We start from the raw sequence: 27,988 nt of genomic DNA on the forward strand, positions 1-27,988 counted from the left end.
TTTTTGCAAGAATTATTGCCCCTTTTGGACTTAGAAAATCAGTTTTCTTGGTTAAGTTTTATGTTTAGGTCAGCTTTTATCCTAAACTATCAAAGCTATTGCTTTAAAACTTGCAACACTTGTTCACCATCATAGGCTGACCCTGTACAGCAAGAAACATAACTCCATCCTGCTTTTTGCAAGATTTATGGCCCCTTTTGGACTTAGAAAATATCAGATTTCTTGGTTAAGTTTTATGTTTAGGTAAACTTTTTCTCTTAAACTATCAAAGTTATTGCTTTGAAACTTGCAACACTTGTTCACCATCATAAGCTGACCCTGTACAGCAAGCAACATAACTCCATCCTGCTTTTTGCAATAATAATTGCCCCTTTTGGACTTAGAAAAATCATTTTCTTGGTTGAATATTATGTTTAAGTCAACTTTTCTCATAAACTATCAAAGCTATTGCTTTAAAACTTGCAACAGTTCTTCACCATCATAAGTGGACACTGTACATCAAGAAACATAACTCTATCCTGCTTTTTGCAAGAATGATGGCCCTTTTTAGACTTAGAAAATCATGGGTAGGACAATATTTCTATTATACAAAAAAAATCAGATGAGCGTCAGCACCCGCAAGGCGGTGCTCTTGTTGTATGATAATATCGGCGAATATTCAAGTCTATGGACCTGACCTATCAGCCTGGGTGAATATTACCTTGATCAGGTCCATAAACTTGGATATTCACTTCAACATCATACGAAAACTGTTAATCTGTGAGTGCCCGGTGATGAGATGATCACTAAGGGAATGTACAAATTGATCTACGCACTTTGTATTTCGCCAGAGTTTAAGTAGTTGATGCAATGGTTTAACGAACGTTTATTAAAAGTTTAATTTCCTGAAATTTTCTTCAGTTACCGTTTCTTATTGTAGGTATGATAGCCTTCATAAGTATAGCAGCATACACTCTCAGCAGTCGATACATAGACTGGATGTGGCAGGACATCACCGTACATAGCGTATTTTTCGGCGGTGCCATATTATGCCTCACCTTCTCCTGGGTATTCCATACAGTGTTCTGTCACTCTGAAAATGTTAACAAATTGTTTAGCAAGTAAGTTTCAAATATCACGTGTACATTATATTCATTAATTACATCCATGCAAACACTTTTTTTGACGTACCCTTTAGTTCTGAATACATATGGACACTATACGTTGTCCGCTAAGTATTACATCTATAATTTTGTATTGTCCAACACGTTGAATTGTAGCTCTGACATCGAAGTCGTATATACATTGAAGTTGTTTATTATTTGGTTTATCTGAGATAAAGATGAAAGTTTGTTTTCGGAATTTTATTTACAATTGATTTCTAATTCATGACTTTATTTAAAACGTATAATTTTGGTGGTTAATTTTGGTTATCGCAGGGTTTGATATAAACATGTACTCTTTTTTTTACTCTTAAATAAACTGACTTTAGCGCACACACAGAAATACTGATAACATTGTGTGGTAAAAAAGATCTCAGCATGACAGACAGGCACTAAAAAACGAAAAGGCAAAAGAGGAAACCGATTATCTGGTTTATTGTCACAAGTAAAGACGCAATTTACTTGCGCTTAAGTACAAATTTCTCACAAAGGAATCATTAAAAGCTCCTTAGATACCTTAATCCGCTGACAAATGTCACAAATAATGATACATTATGGCCAAAGGAAAGATCAGAAGACTTGAGAAATCAATTATACGTCCTAAACCTCATATTCTTCTTGATCAAAGACGCTTTAATTTTGTTTGTGTCAATTGAATAGCATGCTTGATTACTATAAGAAACCAATTAGAATTTATCTTGCCAATATGTTAATCAATTATGGAAGTTGGTACAAATTGTAGGCTTATAGACACTAAAATGCAAAAACTAGGATTCAGTTAGTTTTAAGGTTTTGCCTGCCAATTGGTAGAACTTTCATCTTGAGATAATAGCTCTGCAGAATTTTTGTCATGCAAATTTAGGGCATACACCATTCATTCACTTTAATGTCTCAGTTTAGCTGATTTCATAGTTTGTTTGTTTGACTGATATTTGTGTCATGCATCAAAGATTACATAGTACTGGCAGTGTTCTTCATGAGAATGTAGACATTTTAAAAGACTACTGATGAAGGCTGCATTCGTTGGAAGTTTGTAAATGGTATAAAGAAAAAGGGTCAATTATTTTGTGTGCTTATGCCTGTACTTACCAAGTAGCCGTCAAGATTGTGACATTTCTTCCCGAAAAGTTATTTGATAACATAAATATTCCATGGCCTGTAGTACATTGTAGCTATATAAGAAAAACTAAACAAGCAGCTGAAACGTACATTTTCAGCTGAACGTATTTATGGCTAAAACAGCTGGCAGATATTCAATTATATCAACCTATTGTTGGTACATGTAACACAACCTGTGATAAACTAATCTGAATACAAGATAAAATGTTAGTTTTGGAATGTTATTCATTTAATGACTTAGAAAACCTACGAACATAGTCTTCGAAATGAAGCATTTTTTAATGTAGGCACTGTCCAAAATTGTTAAGACTTTTAAAATTATATGATTATCCTTTTTTTTTCAGACTGGATTACTGTGGTATTGCACTTCTTACAGTTGGGTCATTCGTACCGTTTCTCTATTATTCATTCTTCTGTCATTTTGTGGCACATATGGTTTATCTGGTTTCCATCATTATCCTCGGTACCAGCTGCATCATAGTATCCTTGTTTGACAAATTCGCTACGCCAACGTATAGACCACTTCGTGCAGGTACAGAAAACTTTAAAATGTCTAGAAAACCTTAAACTGTAGCTTATATAAATTTCATATCTATACAACATTTAAATATTTCTGTATGTCGTTCGTTATTTTATTCCAAGAACAATTCGTTCCAAAATGTGAAATATGTATAATACAACATACAGATTAAGAAGCTAATCTGCAAAGCTTTTAATGACGATATACATATGTTAATATACATTGTATGTTTGTCTGAAGAAGTATTTCAATACGAAACACGTAGCAAACTTGAGTTGTCTTCTTCGTTCTTACCCATATTAACAGTTTTTATGTAATATATAATTGCAGAGGTATCGTTATTCATTGGAAGTTGTTATTTATAGAGGTTATATCTTTATTTTTTTTATTATTGAACTAAAGCCGTATGCTGCATGTGTCTTCGGAGACATGAAGGCATCTTTGTAAACATCTCGTAAGTATTATTTTTAAATTTAAGCATATCTGAATGTTAACTTATAATTTAATCTAACGGAGTGTCTGAAATGTCACCATACGAGCTGACCAGAACGTCGATGCCACTATATTATTTTAAAGGCGTGGTGCTTAAATGAAATTTGACCTAATAATGCAACTATATATTTCCCAGGTTTGTTTATTGCCCTTGGCTTGACAGGAGTGATACCAACAATACATCTAGTCACAATAGTTGGTATATATCCTGCAATGTACGAGTACAGTGTCCTACATCTTCTTACGATGGCATTCCTTTATATCGGAGGGGCCTTAATGTATGCATTTAGGGTTCCAGAAAGCCTCTATCCGGGCAAGTTTGATATCTGGGTAAGTATATTATCTTTAGTATAGTTGTCTTATTTGTCTAGTTTGTTACATTATTATAAGTGCAAATGTTAGTATATTTATTAATGTGAAAGTTTATTGTAAAGATAATTCTTCCAGGGAGTTGTTATTTAAAAATGTATTTCATCAACTGTGTTATATGTTACTAGAATGAAAATCACGACATACATTGTTTGACTGACTGTTTCATTGGGTGTAATGTCGAACTTTTTATGATGTTTTCCATTCCTTGCATCTTTTCCAGTATTTAACGGGTTTTCGAAAAAAATGAACTGACAACTGTCTCATACGAATAAAATATAAATTCATTTTTGAGTCGGCTAAACGCTGTCAAGCGTTTGACGAGTCCTTGCTACCGCCCGATTTCTCATTCTTAAATGGCCTCACAACACAGCGAAGTGATGTAGTTCCATTAGATTGTCTCTAATTTCAAAGAGTTCATTGATCGAATGAAGTTCATTTATGTCAATCCTATTTGCTATGACCAATATACGATGTAATCTGTCATATTTATGACTTGTAATTGTGCAATACTCGAATAAAGCCACGTATTTTCTTCCGCGGTAACTCAATAAGCAGAAACATGCATAACGATTCTGCGGGATTTGGGAATACATTTGTGCATATGATTATGGTGACGAATTTTATGCCCTTTTGTCACAAAATAGCAAATATGATGTTCACAGATTCAAATAAAAACTGCATATTAACTTATTAGCCAAATTATCCATTTGTTACCCTGTCCGTTTCAAAAAATAATCTTTAAAATCATTGCGCAAATAACAAATTTATTGCGCTGTGCATTTTATGAATTGCGCAGCCTTACAAAGCTTGCGTAACATCCAGCGAAAGACAAAATATAGTTTTAGAACATACTGCTAGTATTTTATTGAGTGGGTACCTCTGAATGCATTGGAATGTCTCTTATCAAAGAGTTTACCACATGATGAAATTAAATTATGACAGCTTCATCTTAAATGACCCGAATAAGATACGTGCAGTACGTTAATTCTTCCGCGAGACTTCGCGGATGAATCCTAACTACATTCTGGACACTTGTCGGCGAACACGCGTGACCTGTTTATAACAACGCTTCTACGACTTTGCGTGGGTTGAATTTTGCAGTCAGTAAACGGATAAATTATCGGAAGAAGAAGCTCTTACTGGTTTGTTTAGTTACTACTGATATTAAAAATGATTTTATTTCTTATTTTTCGAGAAATAAACAAATCGGCGAAACATTAAATTGTATTTTCTTGTAGTTTTTGAAATCGAAAGTAGATCGTCTATGTTTGGCTGCTTTGACGAAACGAAACAACTTTTTTATGAAAAGATTTAAATAAGAGGTAATTTAACCGTAAACTTCAATGTCAGATACTGCCAATTGCTGCTAAATGTCTTCGTATCATCACAATTTGTAAAATATGTTGTTGAAACTGGAGAAAAGTGTAATCGTATCCGGATATAATATTTTGGGTAAATATCGAGCTGTGTTATGAAAGATGCACTTTGTCTCTGTTATTACTGAATGGATTTGATTCAAACTTAAAATAGTTGTTCAACATTATCACCCACACTATATGACACAAGCTGCATAATTCTGGCACCAATATTTAATGAAATATGCCCCTTTTTGCTTAGGATATACTTATATAGTGTTTTGATACATTTTATCTTTACCTCTCTTATTACTTTAAGTTGATATTTTTGACATAGACTCAGGCTATTGTGCAATATCTTTATCCACAATTGGAGTCAATAAACACTCCAGTGACAGCTCTAGTTTCCTCAGATGTGCCCAGTTTCACTATCCAGCATCGAAATAGTCGAGCGCGCTGTCTCCTGTGACAGCTCTTGTCTATTTTGTTTACTTTTTAGTGTACGCCGTTTGTACATATTTGTACATACATCTTAGCGGAATGCATTTCCCGAACAGGACTGGTGACTATTCATTATGTTTTTGTCCCTGTTGGTTTTACATCATTTAATTTAGTTTTCAATGATGAACTAAACTAGTCTACAAACAAGAGGGCCAAGATGGCCCTAGGTCGCTCACCTAAGAAATACTCCATTACAGTGTAAAACATGTTTGACCTAGTGATTTCATGGAAACAAATATTCTGACCAATTTTCATTAAGATTGGACCAAAAAATTGGTCTCTTGCGATAAAACAAGCATTTTCTTAGATATGACCTAGTTTTTGACCCTAGATGACCCATGTTCAAACTCGACCTAGATTTTATCAAGGCAATCATTCTGACCAAAATTCATGAAGATCAACTGAAAAATACAGCCTCTATCACATACAGAAGTTTTTTCTTTGATTTGACCAAGTGACCTAGTTTTTGACCTCAGATGACCCATATTCAAATTCGACCTAGATTTCATTAAGGCAATCAACCTGACCAAATTTCATAAATATCAACTGAAAAAAACAGTCTCTATCGCATACACAAGATTTTTCTTTAATTTGACCTAGTGACCTAGTTTTTGACCTCAGATAACCCATATTCAAAACCAACCTAGTTTTCATCAAGGCAATCACTCTGACCAAATTTCATGAAGATCAATTGAAAAATACATCCTCTATTGCATACACAATGTTTTTCTTCGATTTGACCTAGTGACCTAGTTTTTGACCCCAGATGACCCATTTTCGAAATCAGCCTAGATTTTATCAAGGTAATCATTCTGGCTAAATTTCATGAAGATCAGTTGAAAAATACAGCCTCTATTGCATACACAAGGTTTTTCTTGATTTGACCTAGTGACCTAGTTTTTGACCCCAGATGACCCATTTTCGAACTTGGTCTAAATTTCATCAAGGCAATCATTCTGACCAAAATTCATGAAGATCAATTGAAAAATACAGCCTCTATCGCATACACAAGGTTTTTTACGTGATATGACCTAGTGACCTAGTTTTTGATCCCAGATGACCCATTTTCGAACTCGGCCTAGATTTCATCAAGGTAATCATTCTGACCAAAATTCATGAAGATCAGTTGAAAAATACCTCCTCTATCGCATACACAAGGTTTTTCTTTGATTTGACCTAGTGACCTAGTTTTTGACCTGAGATGACCCATTTTCGAACTCGGCCTAGATTTCATCAAGGCAATCATTCTGACCAAAATTCATGAAGATCAATTGAAAAATACAGCCTCTATCGCATACACAAGGTTTTTCTTTGATTTGACCTAGTGACCTAGTTTTTGACCCGAGATGACCCATTTTCGAACTCAGCCTAGATTTAATCAAGGTTATCATTCTGACCAATATTCATGAAGAAGAATTGAAAAATACAGCCTCTATCGCATACACAAGGTTTTTCTTTGATTTGACCTAGTGACCTAGTTTTTGACCCCAGATGACCCATTTTCGAACTCGGCTTAGATTTCATCAAGGTTATCATTCTGACCAATATTCATGAAGATTAATTGAAAAATACCACCTCTATCGCATACACAAGGTTTTTCTTTGATTTGACCTAGTGACCTAGTTTTTGACCCCAGATGACCCATTTTCGAACTCGGCCTAGATTTCATCAAAGTTATCATTCTGACCAATATTCATGAAGATTAAATGAAAAATACAGTCTCTATCGCATACACAAGGTTTTTCTTTGATTTGACCTAGTGACCTAGTTTTTGATCCGAGATGATCCATTTTCGAACTCGGCCTAGATTTCATCAAAGTTATCATTCTGACCAATATTCATGAAGATTAAATGAAAAATACAGTCTCTATCGCATACACAAGGTTTTTCTTTGATTTGACCTAGTGACCTAGTTTTTGATCCGAGATGACCCATTTTCGAACTCGGCCTAGATTTCATCAAGGTTATCATTCTGACCAATATTCATGAAGATTAATTGAAAAATACAGCCTCTATCGCATACACAAGCTAAATGTTGACAGACGACAGACGACAGACGCCGGACATCGAGCGATCAGAAAAACTCACCTGAGCATTGCTCAGGTGAGCTAAAAATACAGCCTCTATCGCATACACAAGGTTTTTCTTTGATTTGACCTAGTGACCTAGTTTTTGACCCCAGATGACCCATTTTCGAACTCGGCTTAGATTTCATCAAGGTTATCATTCTGACCAATATTCATGAAGATTAATTGAAAAATACCACCTCTATCGCATACACAAGGTTTTTCTTTGATTTGACCTAGTGACCTAGTTTTTGACCCGAGATGACCCATTTTCGAACTCGGCCTAGATTTCATCAAAGTTATCATTCTGACCAATATTCATGAAGATTAAATGAAAAATACAGCCTCTATCGCATACACAAGGTTTTTCTTTGATTTGACCTAGTGACCTAGTTTTTGACCCGAGATGACCCATTTTCGAACTCGGCCTAGATTTCATCAAGGTTATCATTCTGACCAATATTCATGAAGAAGAATTGAAAAATACAGCCTCTATCGCATACACAAGGTTTTTCTTTGATTTGACCTAGTGACCTAGTTTTTGACCCGAGATGACCCATTTTCGAACTCGGCTTAGATTTCATCAAGGTTATCATTCTGACCAATATTCATGAAGATTAATTGAAAAATACCACCTCTATCGCATACACAAGGTTTTTCTTTGATTTGACCTAGTGACCTAGTTTTTGACCCGAGATGACCCATTTTCGAACTCGGCCTAGATTTTATCAAAGTTATCATTCTGACCAATATTCATGAAGACTAAATGAAAAATACAGCCTCTATCGCATACACAAGGTTTTTCTTTGATTTGACCTAGTGACCTAGTTTTTGACCCGAGATGACCCATTTTCGAACTCGGCCTAGATTTCATCAAGGTTATCATTGTGACCATTATTCATGAAGATTAATTGAAAAATACAGCCTCTATCGCATACACAAGCTAAATGTTGACAGACGACGGACGACAGACGACAGACGACAGACGCCAGACGAAAAATATATTTTCGTTTATTTTTTTTTTTTTACTTTTCAGTTCCAAAGCCATCAGATATTCCATGTCTGTGTAATTGCAGCAGCTCTAGTTCACTTCAGAGGAATACAAATCCTTTCTCATACAAGGCATAATTTAACTGAATGTTCTGCTTAAAATTGTTGTGTAGATGTTGGTTTTCTCATGGCGCGGCTCAATTATGAAATTTAGAGCTGCCTATCCAACAGGAAAACCAAAGCATATGGGGTTACTTCTTCATAGTATGCACTTTCATATCTTTTAAATTCTATGTTAAAACCATTGAAATAGAAGACATGAAATAAATAGAAAATCTGCTTGTTTCACAATGTCATGTAAAATCATATTAAGTAACCCCTTTAAACTCTAGAACACTGACAACTGAAAATATCTCTTACCAAATTTCTATGCACTGACATGTATGTTCCTTACATAAAATTTATGCCTGACTTATGTTCCATATACGCTGTTTATCAGCCAGATTTAAACCATATAAAATATGGTTTAAGTCAGTTGTAAGTATAAGCCATTCATATGTCCTCCTCTTTTACATATAAGCCACATATATTTTCCATGTGTATAGCTGTCAATTATATGAATCTCTTCAGATTGGTTTTCACAACCACCAAGATTTGAGAACAAGGACTATTTTTGTGAACACCTAATGAAAATAAAGATGTAAATCACCTTTAAAATGTAGTCCTTACAGTTACTGAAAATCATAAGGGTAAGTAAAGGGCTAAATTCTCCCAAGTACATTTTGGTTTATTTATTGAAACAAAACTACAAATATTTGAGATGTTTCCTTCAATAATTAGATTGCATATGAAATAAAAGATTTGTCAATGAATACCAAAACTTGAATGTAATCAGAAGTGCTTTGTTGAAGCCAATTTAAATTTCACAAAATGTAGTAATGAGTGGAGTCATTTGCAGCTTGAAATTATAGCAATATTATGTGACTGAAATAGCTTTTACATTAAAGTAGGTCCATTGAACTGATTCATTTAATTTAACCTTTAGCCTGCTGGTAGCAAGTGATTCTGCCTTTGCGACCAGTGCAGACCAAGATCAGCCTGCATATCCATGCTGGCTGATCATGGTCTGTACTGTTCGCTATTCAGTCAGTAGATTTTCATTGAACTGCCCTTCGGATAATATATGGCACTGCTCAAATTGAATGATGGACCAGTCCATTTTAGAAATGTTGCAGGGTAAGAGTTAAACAACACATACTAATCTAAAGTGGATGTATTATATGATAGGTATATTCCAGACGAAGTCAACAATATGTGCTGCACTGTCAAAGTAACTGCTTGGTTCTTGTTAGTGAGGATGTGTCTACTCCTCTACTGACTGTTATTCCGTGAAAGTTAATACTGTCGGGAAATTTAGACCTTCAAATTTATTTCCAAGCCTTTCAAATTAAGTTTCAGTCACCACTACAGAACAATACTGGCAGTACTTTTATATAGGGAAAGCAATATTCTTATCCATATAGTACATGTTCCTATTTTCAAATATGAAATTAAGGCATAAAATATCTTACAATTTTTTGCCTCATACGTTACAGTGAAATTTCAATTTCATACAACAGACCTTTTTCATCTTCATTTTCCCTTTTCAGCTCAGTATATTCTGATTCCTTTAAATTCTTTTCAGCTTTAGCACCTCTCTCTACCTGTTCCTGAATCAGCTTTGCCATTCTCTCATTGTCGTCCATGTCCATTCGCTCTTTGACTTTATCTAGAAAATTCCAAATCGTTTTGTTTAACTGGATTTTAAGTCATACTGAGACAACTGAAGTCATATGACAACTTTCTAGCTTCCGTTTGTGGAGCAAGTTTTGATTGTTTTCGTTTTAACCTTTCGTCTGCTGGCGGCAAGTGATTCTGCCTTTGTGACCAGTGCAGACCAAGATCAGCCCGCACATCCGTGCAGTCTGATCATGGTTTGCACTGTTCGCTATTCAGTCAGTAAATGTTCAGTGAACACCCCTTCGAATAATAAATGGTATTGTCCAAACTGTATGATGGACCAGTCCATTTTAGAAATTTAGCAGGGTAAGGGTTTAATGCTGTTTTTCAATAGACTTTCAGTTATGTAATGATAGGCAGTTAACCTGAGCAGTGTTCCTGGATTCTGTACCAGTACAAACCTGTTCTACACAGGTGACTGCCAACTTCCCCACAAGTCATGTCTGAGGTGGAGGACACAATGTCCTTTACTAAACTGCAAGCAAGGTTTTGAACTCACAGCAATTAGGGGCAAGTGATTCGAAGTAATGACTTTAACCACTCAGCCACAGAGGCCCAAAAAATATTTCAGAGTTAAACATTCTTGGAATATGTTATTTCATCATTTCTTAGGTGATAATTTGCTAAGTAGAGATGCTATAGCTGTACAGTGCTTGCTACTGACAGTTTTCAATGTAATCTGATCATATTTTGTACATGCAGACCATCATGTACAGTCCAAATATGCTTTCTTCTACTGAAACAGTATAGTACTGCACATCAGGTCTTAATAGAGCAATTTCATGGTTATCAGCTCCACCTGGCAGAGACAATAACACAGTATATGATCGATTTTTAATTTACAATATCTTTGAAAATATTGCAATAATATCTATTGCAGGCAAGAAAGATGATCTACAAACATGACTGCCTAAATATGGCAGGTATTTTCCCAACCCTTGGGACAGCGTGGATAAAAATCATTGCTAGCGCTTGGATTTCCATTCCACTCTTCCCCTTTGGTTTAAGAAAACACTGTCTTACACAGGATGTCATATAACATCAGGAGGCATGTCCCTTCAAAGCAACTGCTGCCAAATGAAAAATGAGAAGTCGGATACACACTTTGCTCCAGTTTACGAATGGTCTCTGGATCTCTGTCTATATATTTGACAAACCATCCCTTCTCTGTGTAATCTACTTCACATAACCCTGAAAATATATACATTCAAATGTCTTTAAAATCGTTTTCTTATATCTGAAGTCCAATGTAATAGCATGCAAGCAAATTAAATTTATAAAGTGCAAATTGTTGTGCAAGGCCTTCAGTTTATCTTCTGGTTTAGATTTTAACACTTTTTCTTCAAATAATAAAAATAATAATAACAGAAGCATTAAAACTGTTACTCAAACCTTTGAATGAAATTTTTTTCTGTTTATTTAAAATCCAGCTAAGGTGTGAGTTTTAATTCTGTAAACTGTGTTCTTCTCAAATAAGTAACTCTCAACTGTGTTTCATTCAAAATGGTAAGAAAAGAACTGTGTATGATTCAAAATGACATGCTAAGAACTGTTTTTGAATCAAAATGGCAAGCCAAGAACTGTGTTTGATTCAAAATGACATGCTAACAACTGTGTTTGATTCAAAATGGTAAGCTAAGAACTGTGTTTGATTCAAAATGGAAAGCCAAGACCTGTGTTTGATTCAAAATGGTAAGCCAAGAACTGTGTATGATTCAAAATGACATGCTAAGAACTGTGTTTGATTCAAAATGGTAAGCCAAGAACTGTGACTGTGTTTGATTCAAAATGACATGCTAAGAACTGTGTTTGATTCAAAATGGTAAGCTAAGAACTGTGTTTGATTCAAAATGGAAAGCCAAGAACTGTGTTTGATTCAAAATGGTATTAAAGACTACAGACAATGTACATACAAAATCAGACACTCTGAACTACCTTTATATTCATAATATTTCATATTAAATGATGAATTACTTTAGCAAAGGAAACTGGACAGCTGCAGGGAGGGTTTAATACCCCAACAATGTACATCAAGCAATAATAAAGAAAGAACGCACCTTCTTTTCCAATCCACTTGACAAAGTCTGTCAATGTCTCCCATTGTGTTGAGTTCATGTGTGTGTGGTCTCGTTCTGATATGTATTCCTGGTAAACAATGTTGCACTGTACTCGCTTTGTTCCAAACCTCCGTCGCAACAGCTCTAAATACCCATCTCTAAAATCTCTATCAAAGAAAGTAATTAAATTGAAAACCATACCATATTTCTTTTGCAATTAAGTTTTTTGAAACCATATTTCTTAAATATAGTAACACTGATGTTTGTCTATGGAAACAATGTGTTTTTCTTATCCAGATGTATATAGTAGATAGAAGGGCATTTTCCAAATTTCATATTAATGTACTGTTCAGTCATAACTGTTTGTGCTGGATTTATTTCCGCTATTTTCACTTAATGATTGTGTTTCTAGAAACAAGTAATTGTACAAGAGCTGTTCTTGTCATAAATAGTCTGATACATTTCTGTTTCTCACAAGTTTGCCAAACATCCTGACTTTTCTATACCACAAATTCCTTCTAATTCTAAGAATAGCAAAATACTTCCTTTGTAAAAAATATCTGACTTCACAATTATGTTCCATAGGAAAAGAAACTATGCTGAATTTCTAATGTTTTTATTTTTTTCTGTCTGTGCTGCGTCTTAAGTCACACCAACACAGTTCAGGTCATATAATGACTTTATGGCTTAAATGATAGAGGTGGAGGTTCTCCTCTGGGCATTATTTCAGGTGTGGTGGGCAACTTGGTAGAACCACTCACCTCCATCCAGCAAAGCATCAAAACCCAAAACGGGGAGGAGAAAGTACATAGTAAGTCAATGTCAGATTTTTTACAAGGCCTTACTACTTGGGCATCACTGATAAATTAATATGACAATAACGTCAAAAGAAATTTGGATGTGAATGTAATATTACATTTTTATTTATGTTTTTACTTCAGAAGCGCAAGGTCTGGCATAACAGCTGACAACAACTGACAAATGTGGGTTATATAAGTTGTATAATACTTAATTTTAGTAGTGCTTTTTTATTGTGCTATTGAAGGTCGTCAAGGTCTGTTGAACCAAAATAAATCTCTTCCAATTTAGTGAATTAGTAAATCTGGTTGCTCCCAATTATGACTTGAATTAAAATCTGTGTCAAAATAAAACTGTGTCAAATAAATCCATTAAAAACAATCAAATTTTCCTGCATGTAAAACTGTTAAAAAATATTCTTTTAGACGAGAAATGGTGCTTAGGTTAAGTAACAGATTGTCTTTCTTAGTATGACTGTTTGCAAATGTTTTTTTGTTTTTTTTAGCTCACCTGTCACAAAGTGACAAGGTGAGCTTTTGTGATCGCGCGGTGTCCGTCGTCCGTCCGTGCGTGCGTGCGTACGTGCGTCCGTCCGTAAACTTTTGCTTGTGACCACTCTAGAGGTCACATTTTTCATGGGATCTTTATGAAAGTTGGTCAGAATGTTCAACTTGATGATATCTAGGTGAAGTTCGAAACTGGGTCAAGTGCCGTCAAAAACTATGTCAGTAGGTCTAAAAATAGAAAAACCTTGTGACCTCTCTAGAGGCCATATATTTCACAAGATCTTCATGAAAATTGGTCAGAATGTTCACCTTGATGATATCTAGGTCAAGTTCGAAACTGGGTCACATGCCATCAAAAACTAGGTCAGTAGGTCTAAAAATAGAAAAACCTTGTGACCTCTCTAGAGGCCATATATTTCAACAGATCTTCATTAAAATTGGTCAGAATGTTCACCTTGATGATATCTAGGTCAAGTTCGAAACTGGGTCACGTGCCTTCAAAAACTAGGTCAGTAGGTCAAATAATAGAAAAACCTTGTGACCTCTCTAAAGGCCATATTTTTCATGGGATCTGTATGAAAGTTGGTCTGAATGTTCATCTTGATGATATCTAGGTCAAGTTCGAAACTGGGTCACGTGCGATCAAAAACTAGGTCAGTAGGTCTAAAAATAGAAAAACCTTGTGACCTCTCTAGAGGCCATATATTTCATGAGATCTTCATGAAAATTGGTCAGAATATTCACCTTGATGATATCTAGGTCAAGTTCGAAAGTGGGTCACGTGCCATCAAAAACTAGGTCAGTAGGTCTAAAAATATAAAAACCTTGTGACCTCTCTAGAGGCGATATTTTTCATGGGATCTGTATGAAAGTTGGTCAGAATGTTCATCTTGATGATATCTAGGTCAAGTTCGAAACTGGGTCACTTGCCTTTTAAAACTAGGTCAGTAGGTCAAATAATAGAAAAACCTTGTGACCTCTCTAAAGGCCATATTTTTCATGGGATCTGTATGAAAATTGGTCTGAATGTTCATCTTGATGATATCTAGGTCAAGTTCGAAACAGGGTCATGTGCGGTCAAAAACTAGGTCAGTAGGTCAAATAATAGAAAAACCTTGTGACCTCTCTAGAGGCCATATTTTTCATGGGATCTGTATGAAAGTTGGTCTGAATTTTCACCTTGATGATATCTAGGCCAAGTTCCAAAGTGGGTCACGTGCCCTCAAAAACTAGGTCAGTAGGTCAAATAATAGAAAAACCTTGTGACCTCTCTAAAGGCCATATTTTTCATGGGATCTGTATGAAAGTTGGTCTGAATGTTCATCTTGATGATATCAAGTTCGAAACAGGGTCACGTGCGGTCAAAAACTAGGTCAGTAGGTCTAAAAATAGAAAAACCTTGTGACCTCTCTAGAGGCCATACTTGTGTATGGATCTCCATAAAAATTGGTCAGAGTGTTCATCTTGATGATATCTAGGTCAAGTTTGAAACTGGGTCACGTGCCTTAAAAAACTAGGTCAATAGGTCAAATAATAGAAAAACCTTGTGACCTCTGTAGAAACCATATTTTTCAATTGATCTTCATGAAAATTGGTCAGAATTTTTATCCTGATAATATCTAGGTCAAGTTCAAAACTGGGTCACATGAGCTCAAAAACTAGGTCACTATGTCAAATAATAGAAAAAACGACGTCATACTCAAAACTGGGTCATGTGGGAAGAGGTGAGCGATTCAGGACCATCATGGTCCTCTTGTTTTAAATTTCTGACTTACTTAGAAAATGTGTCGACATATTCGTCAGGATTTTCTGCAAAAAGCAACAGCTGTCGCTGGTGAGATTCTGACATCATGTGACACTTGAAGCCATTCTGAAATGTAAAGATTCTGACCCCATGTGACACTTGAAGCCATTCTGAAATGTAAAGGTTCTTACACCATATGACACTTGAAGACATCCTGAAATTTAAAGGTTCTAACACCATGTGACACTTGTAGACATTCTGAAATGTAAAGACTTTGAAATCATGTGACACTTGAAGCCATTCTGAAATGTAAAGATTCTGACACCATATGACGCTTGAAGCCATTCTGAAATATAAAGATTCTGACATCATGTGACACTTGAAGACATTCTGAAATGTAAAGATTCTGACATCATGTGACACTTGAAGACATTCTGAAATGTAAAAATTTTGACATCATGCGACATTTGAAGACATTCTGTTTTTTCTAAAGTTTTACATCATGCGACACCAGTCATTCTAAAATATGTAGTTTTGCTGATCTACTTGTACACTGGGTATTAATTTATAATATTTTCACATAAAACAGGATGAATACTGTAGCTGCGTTTTGTTCTTGATTTAAAATTACATTAATTTTAACTTACATAATGATAATTTCATAATGTAATGCTTCAAATAGTAAAATGAAATATCTTCTAGCTTCTTCTTCCCTGTCTGATTTCCCTGCTGTGATTAAAATTTGTTGCAAAACGGGCATTTCAATGTTAATAAACATAAAATAAAGAGTAAATTTGATTGTTTTCATTAATATGGAATATATATAATCTCAAATTGAAACATTTATCAATGGAGCTTGGTGTTTGAGAAAATATAAAATTGTCTAACTTTGAGGAGATCTATTCCATATTCACTAAAAACAAACATGATACATCCTCCATATAATATACCAATCATCATCTACTCACTTCATCTCTGCACTGTTTTTGACACATCTGACAGTACCATCTCAACTTCTGTAGTCCCTTTGCTTTTATTCTGTTTGCAATTGCTTTTGGGGTCAAAAACCCGCCTTTTTCTTTTCCCATTATGTGAGAAAACTCATGTATCCTTTTTCAACCTAAAAATAAAGACAGGTGTATTAAGGGCATGTAGGTAACTTGTTCATGCACTGGATTCCCAAGTATAAGCTAGGTTAAGGGTTTAAAGTACTCTGCTACTGAGGCTAATATATATAATAGACTACAGTCTCTCCACAAAAAGAGGCCAAGTGGTTAATGTTGCTGAATTCAAATCACTTGCCCATCACTGCTGTTGTTCAGGCCCTGCTCATAGCTTTCATTTAAGTAAGTCAAACATCTGGTTTACTGAAGGTCGGTGGTTCTACAAATGTGCCCTCTTATGTATGTACTGTACACAATTAACATTTACCTTGTCTACACAGCAATATGCACAAGCGATAAAACCAAGAGCTCCAGTCTCAGCTTTTGGTGCAATTGGGTATTTACCCATCACTTTTTGTCTGAATTGGGTATTGGAAATCTGAATTGGGTAAAAATATTACTACCAACATGACCAAGGATTCTGAAAAGTAATTGGGTATTTGCTAAAACCAACTGGGTATTTCACCATGCAATCTCGCACAAACAATTGAGCTTTTTTTTCTTGTTACTACATTGTACTGGATGAAACATACTTACTGTTACAGTATATATCATTAACTAAGTTTGACTATTTTTCTACATGTACATGCCTTTAAGCAAGGTAAACATGCGTATTTTAACTTATAGTTCTAATTATGTGTAACTTTAACCAAGGATATTTTTTCTCCAATTGTTTAATGTTTTCTGGGATACTTTCGTTCCGTTGTCTTTTTTTTTTGCACTTTAAATGCAGTCGGAGATCAATTCATCCAAAATATCCATAACTATCGATGCATTCACCGCATTATGTGCTTCCCGTAAGATGTCGGCCAGTATCTGTGGCACTATATTATCACAAACAGATAAACTGTCTTTGTTGAACATCAAAATATCTTTCTATTTTGTTCACAATGTTTTTCTGTGAACTCTTTTAGTGGTAATTTTTTATTTGCATATTTTTTGTTTACAAAGTGTCCAAAATACACCGATCAGACTGAATGATCCTGTGCTTTTGCCAACAAATAGCTACCTGTTTTGCCATAACGTATAACCAGTCTGTTGTCTAGCGTTTAAGTCTCATACTCATTCTTTAATACCGAAAATGCGATACGCAAGTGATTTTTAATGAATTGGGTATTAGGAATTATAATTGCGTTTCAGTATGCACACTGTATGAATTCAATTGGGTTTTCTGCAACTTTAATTGCACAAATACACAGCTTATCTGGAGCTCTTAGTCCAACACATTTGACGCGATCCTAGGAATATTGAGATATTTTTTTCATATCCGTGGGCAATATCCCCACTCGCGTCAAACACTTGAAAGACCAAAATAGTGGAAGCAATTTCCGATGAAATTTTCATTGCCAACACTTTACATGCTGTAGGTTTAAATGCCTATTGTGTCACGAATTGTCTATAAATTCAAATAAAACTTACATGTACCGAAAAGGGGTCGTCACTAAAACACGGAATGGAATGGAACAAATCTGATAGATACAATCTAAAACACAAAACAGACAGAACATTAAAAAGGAGAATTCACGGAACAACCAATCCACGGAACATTAACGGAACAGCCTATTATTGGAACAGAAGCTATATGAAACATACATGGAATAGCAAAAAATCAAGCACACAATCGAGATTTAAAGACAAGTTTTTAATTGTCATTGCTTTTGTTATTTCATTAATGTATATATGATAAATATATGTTCAATAAAATTTAAGATTTAGATTTACATTCCGGGCAAACAAATGCCAATGTAGCAAGTATACTCCTATCCCCCCAAGTCCACGCATACTGGATGATATTCATTTGAGCATTCATCGCAATAAACATACCGGTACAAACTTGGAGTGTCTGGCATTTTGCACAAGCAATACAAGGGCAAATCTATTACTTTCTTATAGCTTTCCTACGCTTCCCGGTGGCTGTGGGGAAGGGTTTCAAACTCCTGTTTTCCAAACACCCTATCAAATGTTGCCTCATCAAGCAAGGCACATATGATTGGGTGCTTGGATCCCTTCCATATGCCAATGCTGTTGCATTGGCTATGGCTTAAAGTCCACAATCGTAACTGTTTATTTGCATGTAAACGTTCGATGTTTTGACTTTGATTAAACTTCCTGTTGCTTTCACAAGGTTTGCTATTACCATTCCCTGCGCCTCTGGCAAGTCACTATAAGATGAATCGAACACAAACACCTCATCCTCCATACAGTTAATGTTACTAATCGTAAGCCAGTGAGACCCCCCATCATGTGGACTTCTGTTAATAATCTGGACAAAGAGTTTTCTGTGCTTCTCAGAATCCAATTGTGTTGCTAACTGGCATGACTCAAACCCCTCCAAGTCAGTAAACTGATATTTAAGTAAGTTCATGCTTGCGTCAATCAGTGTGTCATTCAACCATTGTTTCCCCATTAGAATTTCTTTGTCTTTCATACTCAAGTCATACCTTAACTTCTCTCCATCTGCTTTTATCCAAAGGTCCAAACTGTACCTGATATCTTTCTTAATGAAACTCTCTGGTGTGTTAGAAATGATATTTGAAAACAAGGGCTCTTCCTCTGTCTGCTCCGTTCTCTTCATGTCTCTGGCTAAAACGTTTAGCAAAGATCTGTCTTTTGACAATTGCATAAGGAGGCTTGACAACTCGTTCATCTTTTCTTCTTCATGGGAATGAAGAGGTATATATTCTGTCAAATCTTCTTCCATGTTTTCTTGTTCCATTTTCTGTTCCGGTAATAGCTGTTCCGTGTTATCTGGATTTTGCTGTTCCGCGTTTTCTGGATCCATTTCATGTTCTGGAAATTCTTCACTTGTTCCAGATAGCTGTTCCGTTTTATCAGAATTTTGCTGTTCCGCGTTTTCTTGTTCCATTTCATGATCTGGTAATTCTTCGATCATTATTTTTGGTGACTGTTCCGCGTTTTCTGGAGGTACTAACTTGCCATGCTTTCTCTCTGGTGATATGTCTCCTGGCCTTGGGTGCTTTCTTCCGGGTTTGAGTGTGGATTGTCTATCGTTTTTCCTAACAACTCCAATATTTTGGTGGTTGAAGTCTTGCGGCTATAATGCCATTTGCATTCCGAGCTTGACTGACAAAATATATCTTCTTATAGAGGTAACTATGTCCTTTGGATGACAAACTAGCTAGTTTTCTCGACTCCAAATCTTCAGTTGGTGTGCCAAACTTTAGGTACTTTTATTTCAACGAAAAGTTTCCAAGACCTGCCCTACCTCGCCTGCACTCCTCGGAATAAAATTATTATTATACCAGATTTATATAGCGCCCTTTTCATGATAAACACGTCCAAAGGCGCTTTACAGCAACTGTAGCCACAAAGGGCGCAAAATCATCCTCTACTAGTACAGACACAGAGCAATCTGACCAGAGGGACAGAGTGAGATAAAGCCCCCAGAAAAGACAGAGAGAACTTTTCAGATACAGACGTGTCCGGCTAACTTAGCCTAGCTCTTTTTTAATAGACAGTCTGGGCTAACGTGCCCGGTGTATAGCACAGATACACGCGAAGCCGTCTTTCCTAGGAAGAACCAGTACAGACCTCTAGTTAATCCTTGTATGAGCTTCAAGGACATCATTAAACAATCCAATGGGACTTCTTTCCAATTCTGGAAGTCTTTCAATAGAAAATTGAAGCCTTCTGATAGCTTTGTAGTTACGCCATTGTTTTCGTCAAAAGCATACTTGTTGCTAATTGAACAAAGACAAAAGTAGTCCAGCTTTGTTTCAGCGTGGCGTTCAAAATATTTTATGAACCCTTCCTCCCATGAAGACTTTTTCTCTTGAATTACTGTTTGCCATTCTGCTTTTGTCTTTGCTCTTAGGATATCATATAAATCATTAATGTACCTTTTCCTGTGTATTTTAGGGTAATTTTCTGCTATCCAGCATTGTACATCATGTCTCAAATGTCTCCAACAGCCCAAATGTGTTAGCGATGTCTGCTCTCTTATCGACCTTACTATAGCCGAATCCATATCTGTCACTATCGGCAAACCTTTAATATTTCTGACAAGGGAATTCAACTTTTGAAAGAAAGTGTCGTGTGTTTCTTGAAGATTCTGCTCGTGTATTAAAAACATGCCTGCAACAACTGGGTTTTGTTCAAACATATTATGTTTGAATACAAGTAGGGATACATAAAATTCACCAAGAGAAAAAGTTGTATCATAGCTGAAAAGAAAGTCTGGTCTTTCAATTTGGCTACATTTAATTCTTCAATCATCTCACTGTCACCAACTACAACACAGAGGTCTGGATATGTCGACATATATTGCACAAAGCTGCCCTCATATGCTAATTCGTGTGCATTATATATTGCGTCTCTTGAAAGCCGTACATATTGCTGCTGTGCCGCTCTAACATTGTGAATTTGTTTAACATCTTTTCGTTTAGATATTGCTTCATGTCCTTCTGTGTTTTAGCAAACCAAGTCTTTATAGATTTTGTGTGCCTTTTCAATATCAGGTTTTTCCTATAACCTTTTCAGGACTGAAGGTCTGGTCTTGAAGAATGGCTGTGTCTTTTTAGAATTCCCATGAGCTTTCTTTTCGGAAAGGCTGTCTCCAATGTAGTGTACCACACATACATTATTCTGATCGTGAATTGCGAAGTACACTTCTTTCCGGAACGCCTTGTCTGCCTTTCCATTACCGATCCTTATGTAGTAGTAGGACTTAGATATTTCGGAGATTTTCTAGGAAGTGGTTTCCACGATCCTTGATTGCTCCAACTGAAATGTAACCGAGTAGCTTGTGTCAGTAATTTTAAACAAAAAACTTGGGTATCATTGTTAATAAAACATGATCGGAAAATGAAACACATTCATGAGTATTAACAAAATCTTACCTATGCCCATCCGCTGTCCAGTCAGTTGACGTCAAAGGGTCAGCTTTGTAAACATAAATATCATCGCCTGATGGTCGAAATGGTATCTCAATGATGGTGTCTTTGCTTTTCAGCAATGTCAAGATCTCGTTCAAACACAAAGGGGCATGTTTGAATAGTTTTTCATCATCTGGTATCATGGCTTGCACCATGATGGTGACTCTGACTCTCAACTGACGTTGCGACGGAACAACGTCACGTCTTCATTGTTACAATTTACATTATGACGTACACTATTTTTATTTGTTCTAACTAGCGACGAATCTTATTGTTCCGTTCCATTCCAGTCCTAAACCTATCCCGGAAATAATTGTTCTGTAATTTACTGTTCTGTAACAGTAAGTAAAAATAGAAGTGTTCCATATTTTTAGCTCACCTGTCACAAAGTGACAAAGTGAGCTTTTGTGATCGCGCGGTGTCCGTCGTCCGTCCTTCAGTCCGTGCGTGTGTCCGTCCGTCCGTAAACTTTTGCTTGTGACCACTCTAGGGGTCACATTTTTCATGGGATCTTTGTGAAAGTTGGTCAGAATGTTCATCTTGATGATATCTAGGTCAAGTTCGAAACCGGGTCAAATGCCATCAAAAACTAGGTCAGTAGGTCTAAAAATAGAAAAACCTTACGACCACTCTAGAGGCCAAATATTTCATAAGATCTTCATGAAAATTGGTCAGAATGTTCATCTTGATGATATCTAGGTCAAGTTCGAAACTGGGTCACGTGCCTTCAAAAACTAGGTCAGTAGGTCTAAAAATAGAAAAACCTTGTGACCTCTCTAGAGGCCATATATTTCAAAAGATCTTCATGAAAATTGATCAGAACGTTCAACTTGATGATATCTAGGTCAAGTTCGAAACTGGGTCACGTGCCGTCAAAAACTAGGTCAGTAGGTCAAATAATAGAAAAAGCTTGTGACCTCTCTCAAGGCCATATTTTTCATAGGATCTGTATGAAAGTTGGTCTGAATGTTCATCTTGATGATATCTAGGTTAATTTTGAAACTGGGTCACGTGCGGTCAAAAACTAGGTCAGTAGGTCTAAAAATAGAAAAACCTTGTGACCTCTCTAGAGGCCATATATTTCATGAGATCTTCATGAAAATTGGTCAGAATGTTCATCTTGATGATATATAGGTCAAGTTCGAAAGTGGGTCATGTGCCATCAAAAACTAGGTCAGTAGGTCAAATAATAGAAAAACGTTGTGACCTCTCTAGAGGCCATAATTTTCATGGGATCTGTATGAAAATTGGTCTGAATGTTCATCTTGATGATATCTAGGTCAGATCTGAAACAGGGTCATGTGTGGTCAAAAACTAGGTCAGTAGGTCTAAAAATAGAAAAACCTTGTGGCCTCTCTAGAGGCCATACTTTTGAATGGATCTCCATAAAAATTGGTCAGAATGTTCACCTTGATGATATCTAGGTCAAGTTCGAAACTGGGTCTCGTGCCTTAAAAAACTAGGTCAGAAGGTCAAATAATAGAAAAACCTTGTGACCTCTCTAAAGGCCATATTTTTCATGGGATCTGTATGAAAGTTGGTCTGAATGTTCATCTTGATGATATCTAGGTCAAGTTCGAAACTGGGTCACGTGCGGTCAAAAACTAGGTCAGTAGGTCTAAAAATAGAAAAACCTTGTGACCTCTCTAGAGGCCATATATTTCATGAGATCTTCATGAAAATTGGTCAGAATGTTCACCTTGATGATATCTAGGTCAACTTCAAAAGTGGGTCATGTGCCATCAAAAACTAGATCAGTGGGTCAAATAATAGAAAAACCTTGTGACCTCTCTAGAGGCCATAATTTTCATGGGATCTGTATGAAAGTTGGTCTGAATGTTCATCTTGATGGTATCTAGGTCAAGTTCGAAAGTGGGTCATGTGCCATCAAAAACTAGGTCAGTAGGTCAAATAATAGAAAAACCTTGTGACCTCTCTAAAGGCCATATTTTTCAAGAGATCTGTATGAAAATTGGTCTGAATGTTCATCTTGATGATATCTAGGTCAAGTTCGAAACAGGGTCATGTGCGGTCAAAAACTAGGTCAGTAGGTCTAAAAATAGAAAAACTTTGTGACATTTCTAGAGGCCATACTTTTCATGGGATCTGTATGAAAGTTGGTCTGAATGTTCATCTTGATGATATCTTGGTCAGGTTTGAAACTGGGTCAACTGTGGTCAAAAACTAGGTCAGTAGGTCTAAAATTATTAAAATCTTTTGACCTCTCTAGAGGCCATATTTTTCAATGGATCTTCATGAAAATTGATCTGAATTTTCACCTTGATGATATCTAGGTAAAGTTCAAAACAGAGTCACGTACCTTCGAAAACTAGGTCAATAGGTCAAATAATAGAAAAACCTTGTGACCTCTCTAGAGACCATATTTTTCAATGGATCTTCATGAAAATTGGTCAGAAGTTTTATCTTGATAATATCTAATTCAAGTTCAAAACTGGGTCACATGAGCTCAAAAACTGACTCTTTAACTAGGTCACTATGTCAAATAGTAGAAAAAACGATGTCATACTCAAAACTGGGTCATGTGGGAAGAGGTGAGCGATTCAGGACCATCATGGTCCTCTTGTTTAATTCCTGTTCCGTCAAAAATATACAGTTCTGTTTGCAAAATACGTTGGAAAATCAAAAAAAAAAAATAACTTAAAAATAACAGTGTTCCGTATTTTTAACTACTGTTCCGCTGTTTTCTATTCGAAAAATAGAAAAGTTCCGTATTTTCATCTATGTTCCATTTTAATTTATGTCAAATATATGACCATGTTTTTTTATTATTTTGAACTTATTCCGTTATATATAGATCTATATAGGTTCCGTTTATTCTAAAATAGTGGTAATGTTCCATATTTTTATTCTGTTCCATTTAAAATTATTCCGTAATATATGTTCCGTCTTTTAAATTTCTATTCTGTATTTTCTATTGTTCCATTCCATTCCATGTTTTAGTAATGGGCGGAAAAGGGATTCAATTCCTCATTGATTTATGTAAAAATTATCAAATAATAGCCAAAATTAGAAGTTTTCTGGTGATTTAAACCTATGTACCGGTATGTACTGTACACAATTAATGTTTACTGTGTCTACAAGCCAATATGCGCAAGCAATAAAATCAATAACTTTACATGACTGTGTATTGTGATTTATCCTCCATTATTTTGGGTCCTTCAAAGTTTTGACGTTTCGACTGCCCCATCACAAATAAAAAACAATCTGAACGTCGAATTATTTTGACTAGTGGAGCTCTGAAAACCAATGACTTTACATGACCATGTTCTGTGATTTATCCTCCATTATTTTGGTCCTTCGAAGTTTTGACGGTAACACTGCCAGTCACAAATATAAAACAATCCGATCGTTAAATTATTTTGACTAGCCACAGACCACAGGTGCTAGTAACTAAATCTTTTTAATGTTCTATAGTCCAATATACGTATATACACATATATGACTATAGAACATTAAAAAGGATTTAGTTACTAGCACCTGTGCCACAGAGTACCCTAGTCCTATAAATAAGACCTGACATAACATATTTTAACATTTTGACATTATTGGTTATGTCAGGTCTTATCGGATGGCCATTTATAACATGTAGTGAGAAGCGAACACACTTCATGTCGCCTTTATTCTTCAAATTATGAACAACATAACCCAATCCGAAGTGAAAGAACACTACTTACACCAAAAATAATCCTTTTTCAACTGCATATGTGAATAATTACAAAATAAAAGTTACTTTTCATGTATATATATCGAGTTGTTTCTTTCCACTGTATGTATCGCCGTGTATCTGTGTTATGGTGTGCAACATTGCCGGTCTATTCCGAATGTTGTGTAAACACAGTTTATTTTGAGAATCAATTTTAGACGAAATATTTTCCCGCTAGATCACTTGGCAAATAGTTTTCACGTGGAAAATTGTTTTTCGTCTAAGTCGATTCTAAATATATTATAACCTGCTGAATATGCTTGAAAAATGACGGAATGTGTATTGAAAACTGTACACAATTGACATATATTGGATATAAGGGATTTTAAAGGTAAATTTAAATGATATATTACTAGAATATGATAAATAACAGTAGGCTAAACTGTTTAAACCTGCGTATATCGTATATTTTACGTTTGAGAAAATGCTACATTCTACATATTAGGGCCCCTTTAGATGTTACAATGCAGATTGAAATTGAAATGTAAAATGATAAAATAATGAATGTTGAAGGTAAAATGAGCATGTACACGTCTAATATTCTGGACTACAGAGTACCCGTGTTTGACTTTGTGGAATGTGTCACTTTATGTACCAGACACTTTATGTACCAGCACTTTATGTACCACTTTGGACACCTTATATACCACATATATGACAGTGTTCGAAATTCACGGTAGTCCGACAGCCCGTGGCTACCAAATTTCAGCTCGGGCTACCGATTTTCCGCAGGTACAAGCCCGACCAGGCTACCGAATTTTCCTAATTTGTTTAAAAAATCATGCTAATTAAACGAGTACTGCGTCCAGACTGAGAAACGCTTATGGGATAATTGTTGGTTTTGCACTCTCACGTATTGACAATCAAACACAGTGTCAAAGACGTAACCACAGCGCTAATTGGCTGAATACAATCACCTCTAGCGTAACGGATAATTTGATTAGCTTTCATACTTCTCGCGAAATCTCACAAGTACCTGCAGTAGGCGGAGCTTAAATTATGCTATCAGTGTGTGTGTAAATGTGTATTCAGCACTCGTTATTAAATCTTGCAAATTGTCAACAGTCCTAGTTGCAGTAATTGGCGAGTGCGGATCCTAAAAAATCGGGCGTAACAGTTTAGATTTTGTTTTGGCAAGGAGTGTCATGTCCGATGCTTTTGGACTCTGACAATGCTGATCTGGACTGGAGTATTTAGAGTTAAATTTTTTCAAAAAACATGGCAAACATGTACTGTACTGGTACTGATGATAAACCCGGACAGATGATAAAGTCGAACACCTAGGAAATATTTGATTGCAATTGGTTATTTATAAAATTGAACACACCATCTAATAGTTTCCACTTACAACACCAACTGGTGTAAACAAAAACAAAATTTGTAAATATTCTGTATAAATAAATGACTTACATAAATTAGTATAAAAAAATATTTATCCAAAATTACTGGGGAAGAGGGTATTTTTTTTGCGCATGCTCACTGTCGAAACATGAAGGCCTGACATTTGTTAACTTTTCATTACTTGATCAGGAATGACTGTTGCAGCTTTTTGGGGAATGTTTCAATATAATAATACCAAGAAAATTTTTTAAATGACAAAGGGTTCGAATTTATCAGCAGTCAATGTTCATAAAGTCCCCTTTTTACATACCTCTTTCAGGCCCTCACTTCGAGTGAGTTTGCTTACTAAATATAAATTTGAATTATGTAAAGTTTTCAGCAAAGGTTAAGCTTTATTTTGATACCGACCATTGATTTCAATTTGCAGAAATAAAAAAGTTACAGGTAAAAAACCTCATTTTCTGTTCGGGTTTATCATCAGTACCAGTATGTCTTTTCTTCAAACATGCATAGAGATGTCTGTATTTTAACAAAATGTTATATGGTGCAAAAAATATGTATTTTAAGGTATTTAAGTTCGGGCTAGTGAAATTGGTGTCGGGCTTGGAAAATTTCCAATCTGGTAGCCCGAACGGGCTAGTGGATTCAAATCTGAATTTCGTACACTGATATGATATATATTGGATAATCATTTTTGTTTTGATTTGATGAAAATGTTATATTTTATGTGGGATCCGGACATTTGCCCCCCAGGACATTTGCCCCCCAATAAAAAAAGTGGACTGCTGGACATTTGCCCCCCAGTTGAAATGGTAGATAGGACATTTGCCCCCCAGTGCTTATTTCTTAAACGGACATTTGCCCCCCAATATTTTTGTCCCCTAGTGATTTTTTAGGAACTTAGTGGAAGATAATTATCATATTGTAGATAACATTTTATGTCTACTTGAAATGTTTTTTACTAAATTTAAATGTTAATTGTCATTTATATATAATTAATAAGGTAAAATTATATGCACATAGAAATTTTTACAACATTCTATGGACTTAAGCTGATTAAATCAAAGTTGTTTTCACAGGTAATTATCACATATTGACAGTGCTACACAATGAGATACAATTACTATATAATATATAGGTGGTACAGTAAGTGTCAAAGTGGAACATAAAGTGTCTGGTACATAAAGTGACTGGTACATAAGGTGTCGCACCCGACTTTGTGTATCTTTTGACCAGCACACTGACCAATTCAATGAACAATATCCTTACAAAACAGTTGTTTTGTCTAAAATCACTATGATAAAGGCACATTATTTCTTAATCTTACCTGGTTGAGAGGACTGATCTTTGAATGAAAACAAAATAAAAATTTACGTTTTTGCTATGTTACAAATGGTGGGTTTCATTAAAGGGAAGTAATTTTG

At 35.6% G+C, this 27,988-nt stretch overlaps 2 protein-coding genes across 9 annotated transcripts in view; one reads left to right on the forward strand and one right to left on the reverse strand.

The window, feature by feature from the left end:
* LOC123528630 (adiponectin receptor protein 1-like) overlaps positions 1 to 8,896 on the forward strand; it is a 36,226-nt gene extending 27,330 nt beyond the window's left edge. For all 6 annotated transcript variants that reach the window (XM_053521877.1, XM_053521882.1, XM_053521878.1 and 3 more), the window contains exons 4-7: positions 920 to 1,100; positions 2,606 to 2,793; positions 3,410 to 3,603; positions 8,604 to 8,896. In XM_053521877.1, coding sequence (XP_053377852.1) covers positions 920 to 1,100; positions 2,606 to 2,793; positions 3,410 to 3,603; positions 8,604 to 8,717 — 677 coding nt within the window. In that variant the 3' untranslated portion in view covers positions 8,718 to 8,896. The remainder of the gene's footprint in view (positions 1 to 919; positions 1,101 to 2,605; positions 2,794 to 3,409; positions 3,604 to 8,603) is intronic.
* Positions 943 to 27,988, reverse strand: LOC123528632 (DNA/RNA-binding protein KIN17-like). Of its 3 annotated transcripts, none has more exons than XM_053521885.1 (7): positions 27,892 to 27,988; positions 16,410 to 16,561; positions 15,473 to 15,567; positions 12,394 to 12,560; positions 11,360 to 11,527; positions 10,179 to 10,325; positions 943 to 1,072 (listed from the first exon to the last, which is right to left on the reverse strand). In XM_053521885.1, the coding sequence occupies exons 2-7, from the start codon at positions 16,527 to 16,529 to the stop codon at positions 1,068 to 1,070; spliced, it is 702 nt and encodes a 233-aa protein (XP_053377860.1). In that variant the 5' UTR covers positions 16,530 to 16,561; positions 27,892 to 27,988; the 3' UTR covers positions 943 to 1,067. The 3 variants fall into 3 exon arrangements, with proteins under 3 accessions (XP_053377860.1, XP_053377861.1, XP_053377859.1); XM_053521886.1 differs by lacking the exon at positions 943 to 1,072 and adding an exon at positions 9,155 to 9,240 and having other exon boundaries at positions 11,441 to 11,527; XM_053521884.1 differs by lacking the exon at positions 943 to 1,072 and adding an exon at positions 9,155 to 9,240.

Source organism: Mercenaria mercenaria, chromosome 13 (assembly GCF_021730395.1).
Source record: "Mercenaria mercenaria strain notata chromosome 13, MADL_Memer_1, whole genome shotgun sequence".
Taxonomy (NCBI): Eukaryota; Metazoa; Mollusca; class Bivalvia; order Venerida; family Veneridae; genus Mercenaria; species Mercenaria mercenaria.

Excerpts from the sequence above, each read along its gene's own strand:
- LOC123528632 (XM_053521884.1), bottom strand. The coding sequence starts at position 16,529 with ATGGGAAAAGAAAAAGGCGGGTTTTTGACCCCAAAAGCAATTGCAAAC. Across the intron at positions 11,528-12,393 it reads CAAGTGGATTGGAAAAGAAG|GGTTATGTGAAGTAGATTAC; the intron begins GTGCGTTCTTTC and ends ATATATTTTCAG. Across the intron at positions 9,241-10,178 it reads GGAAAATGAAGATGAAAAAG|GTGTTCACAAAAATAGTCCT; the intron begins GTCTGTTGTATG and ends TATTTTCATTAG.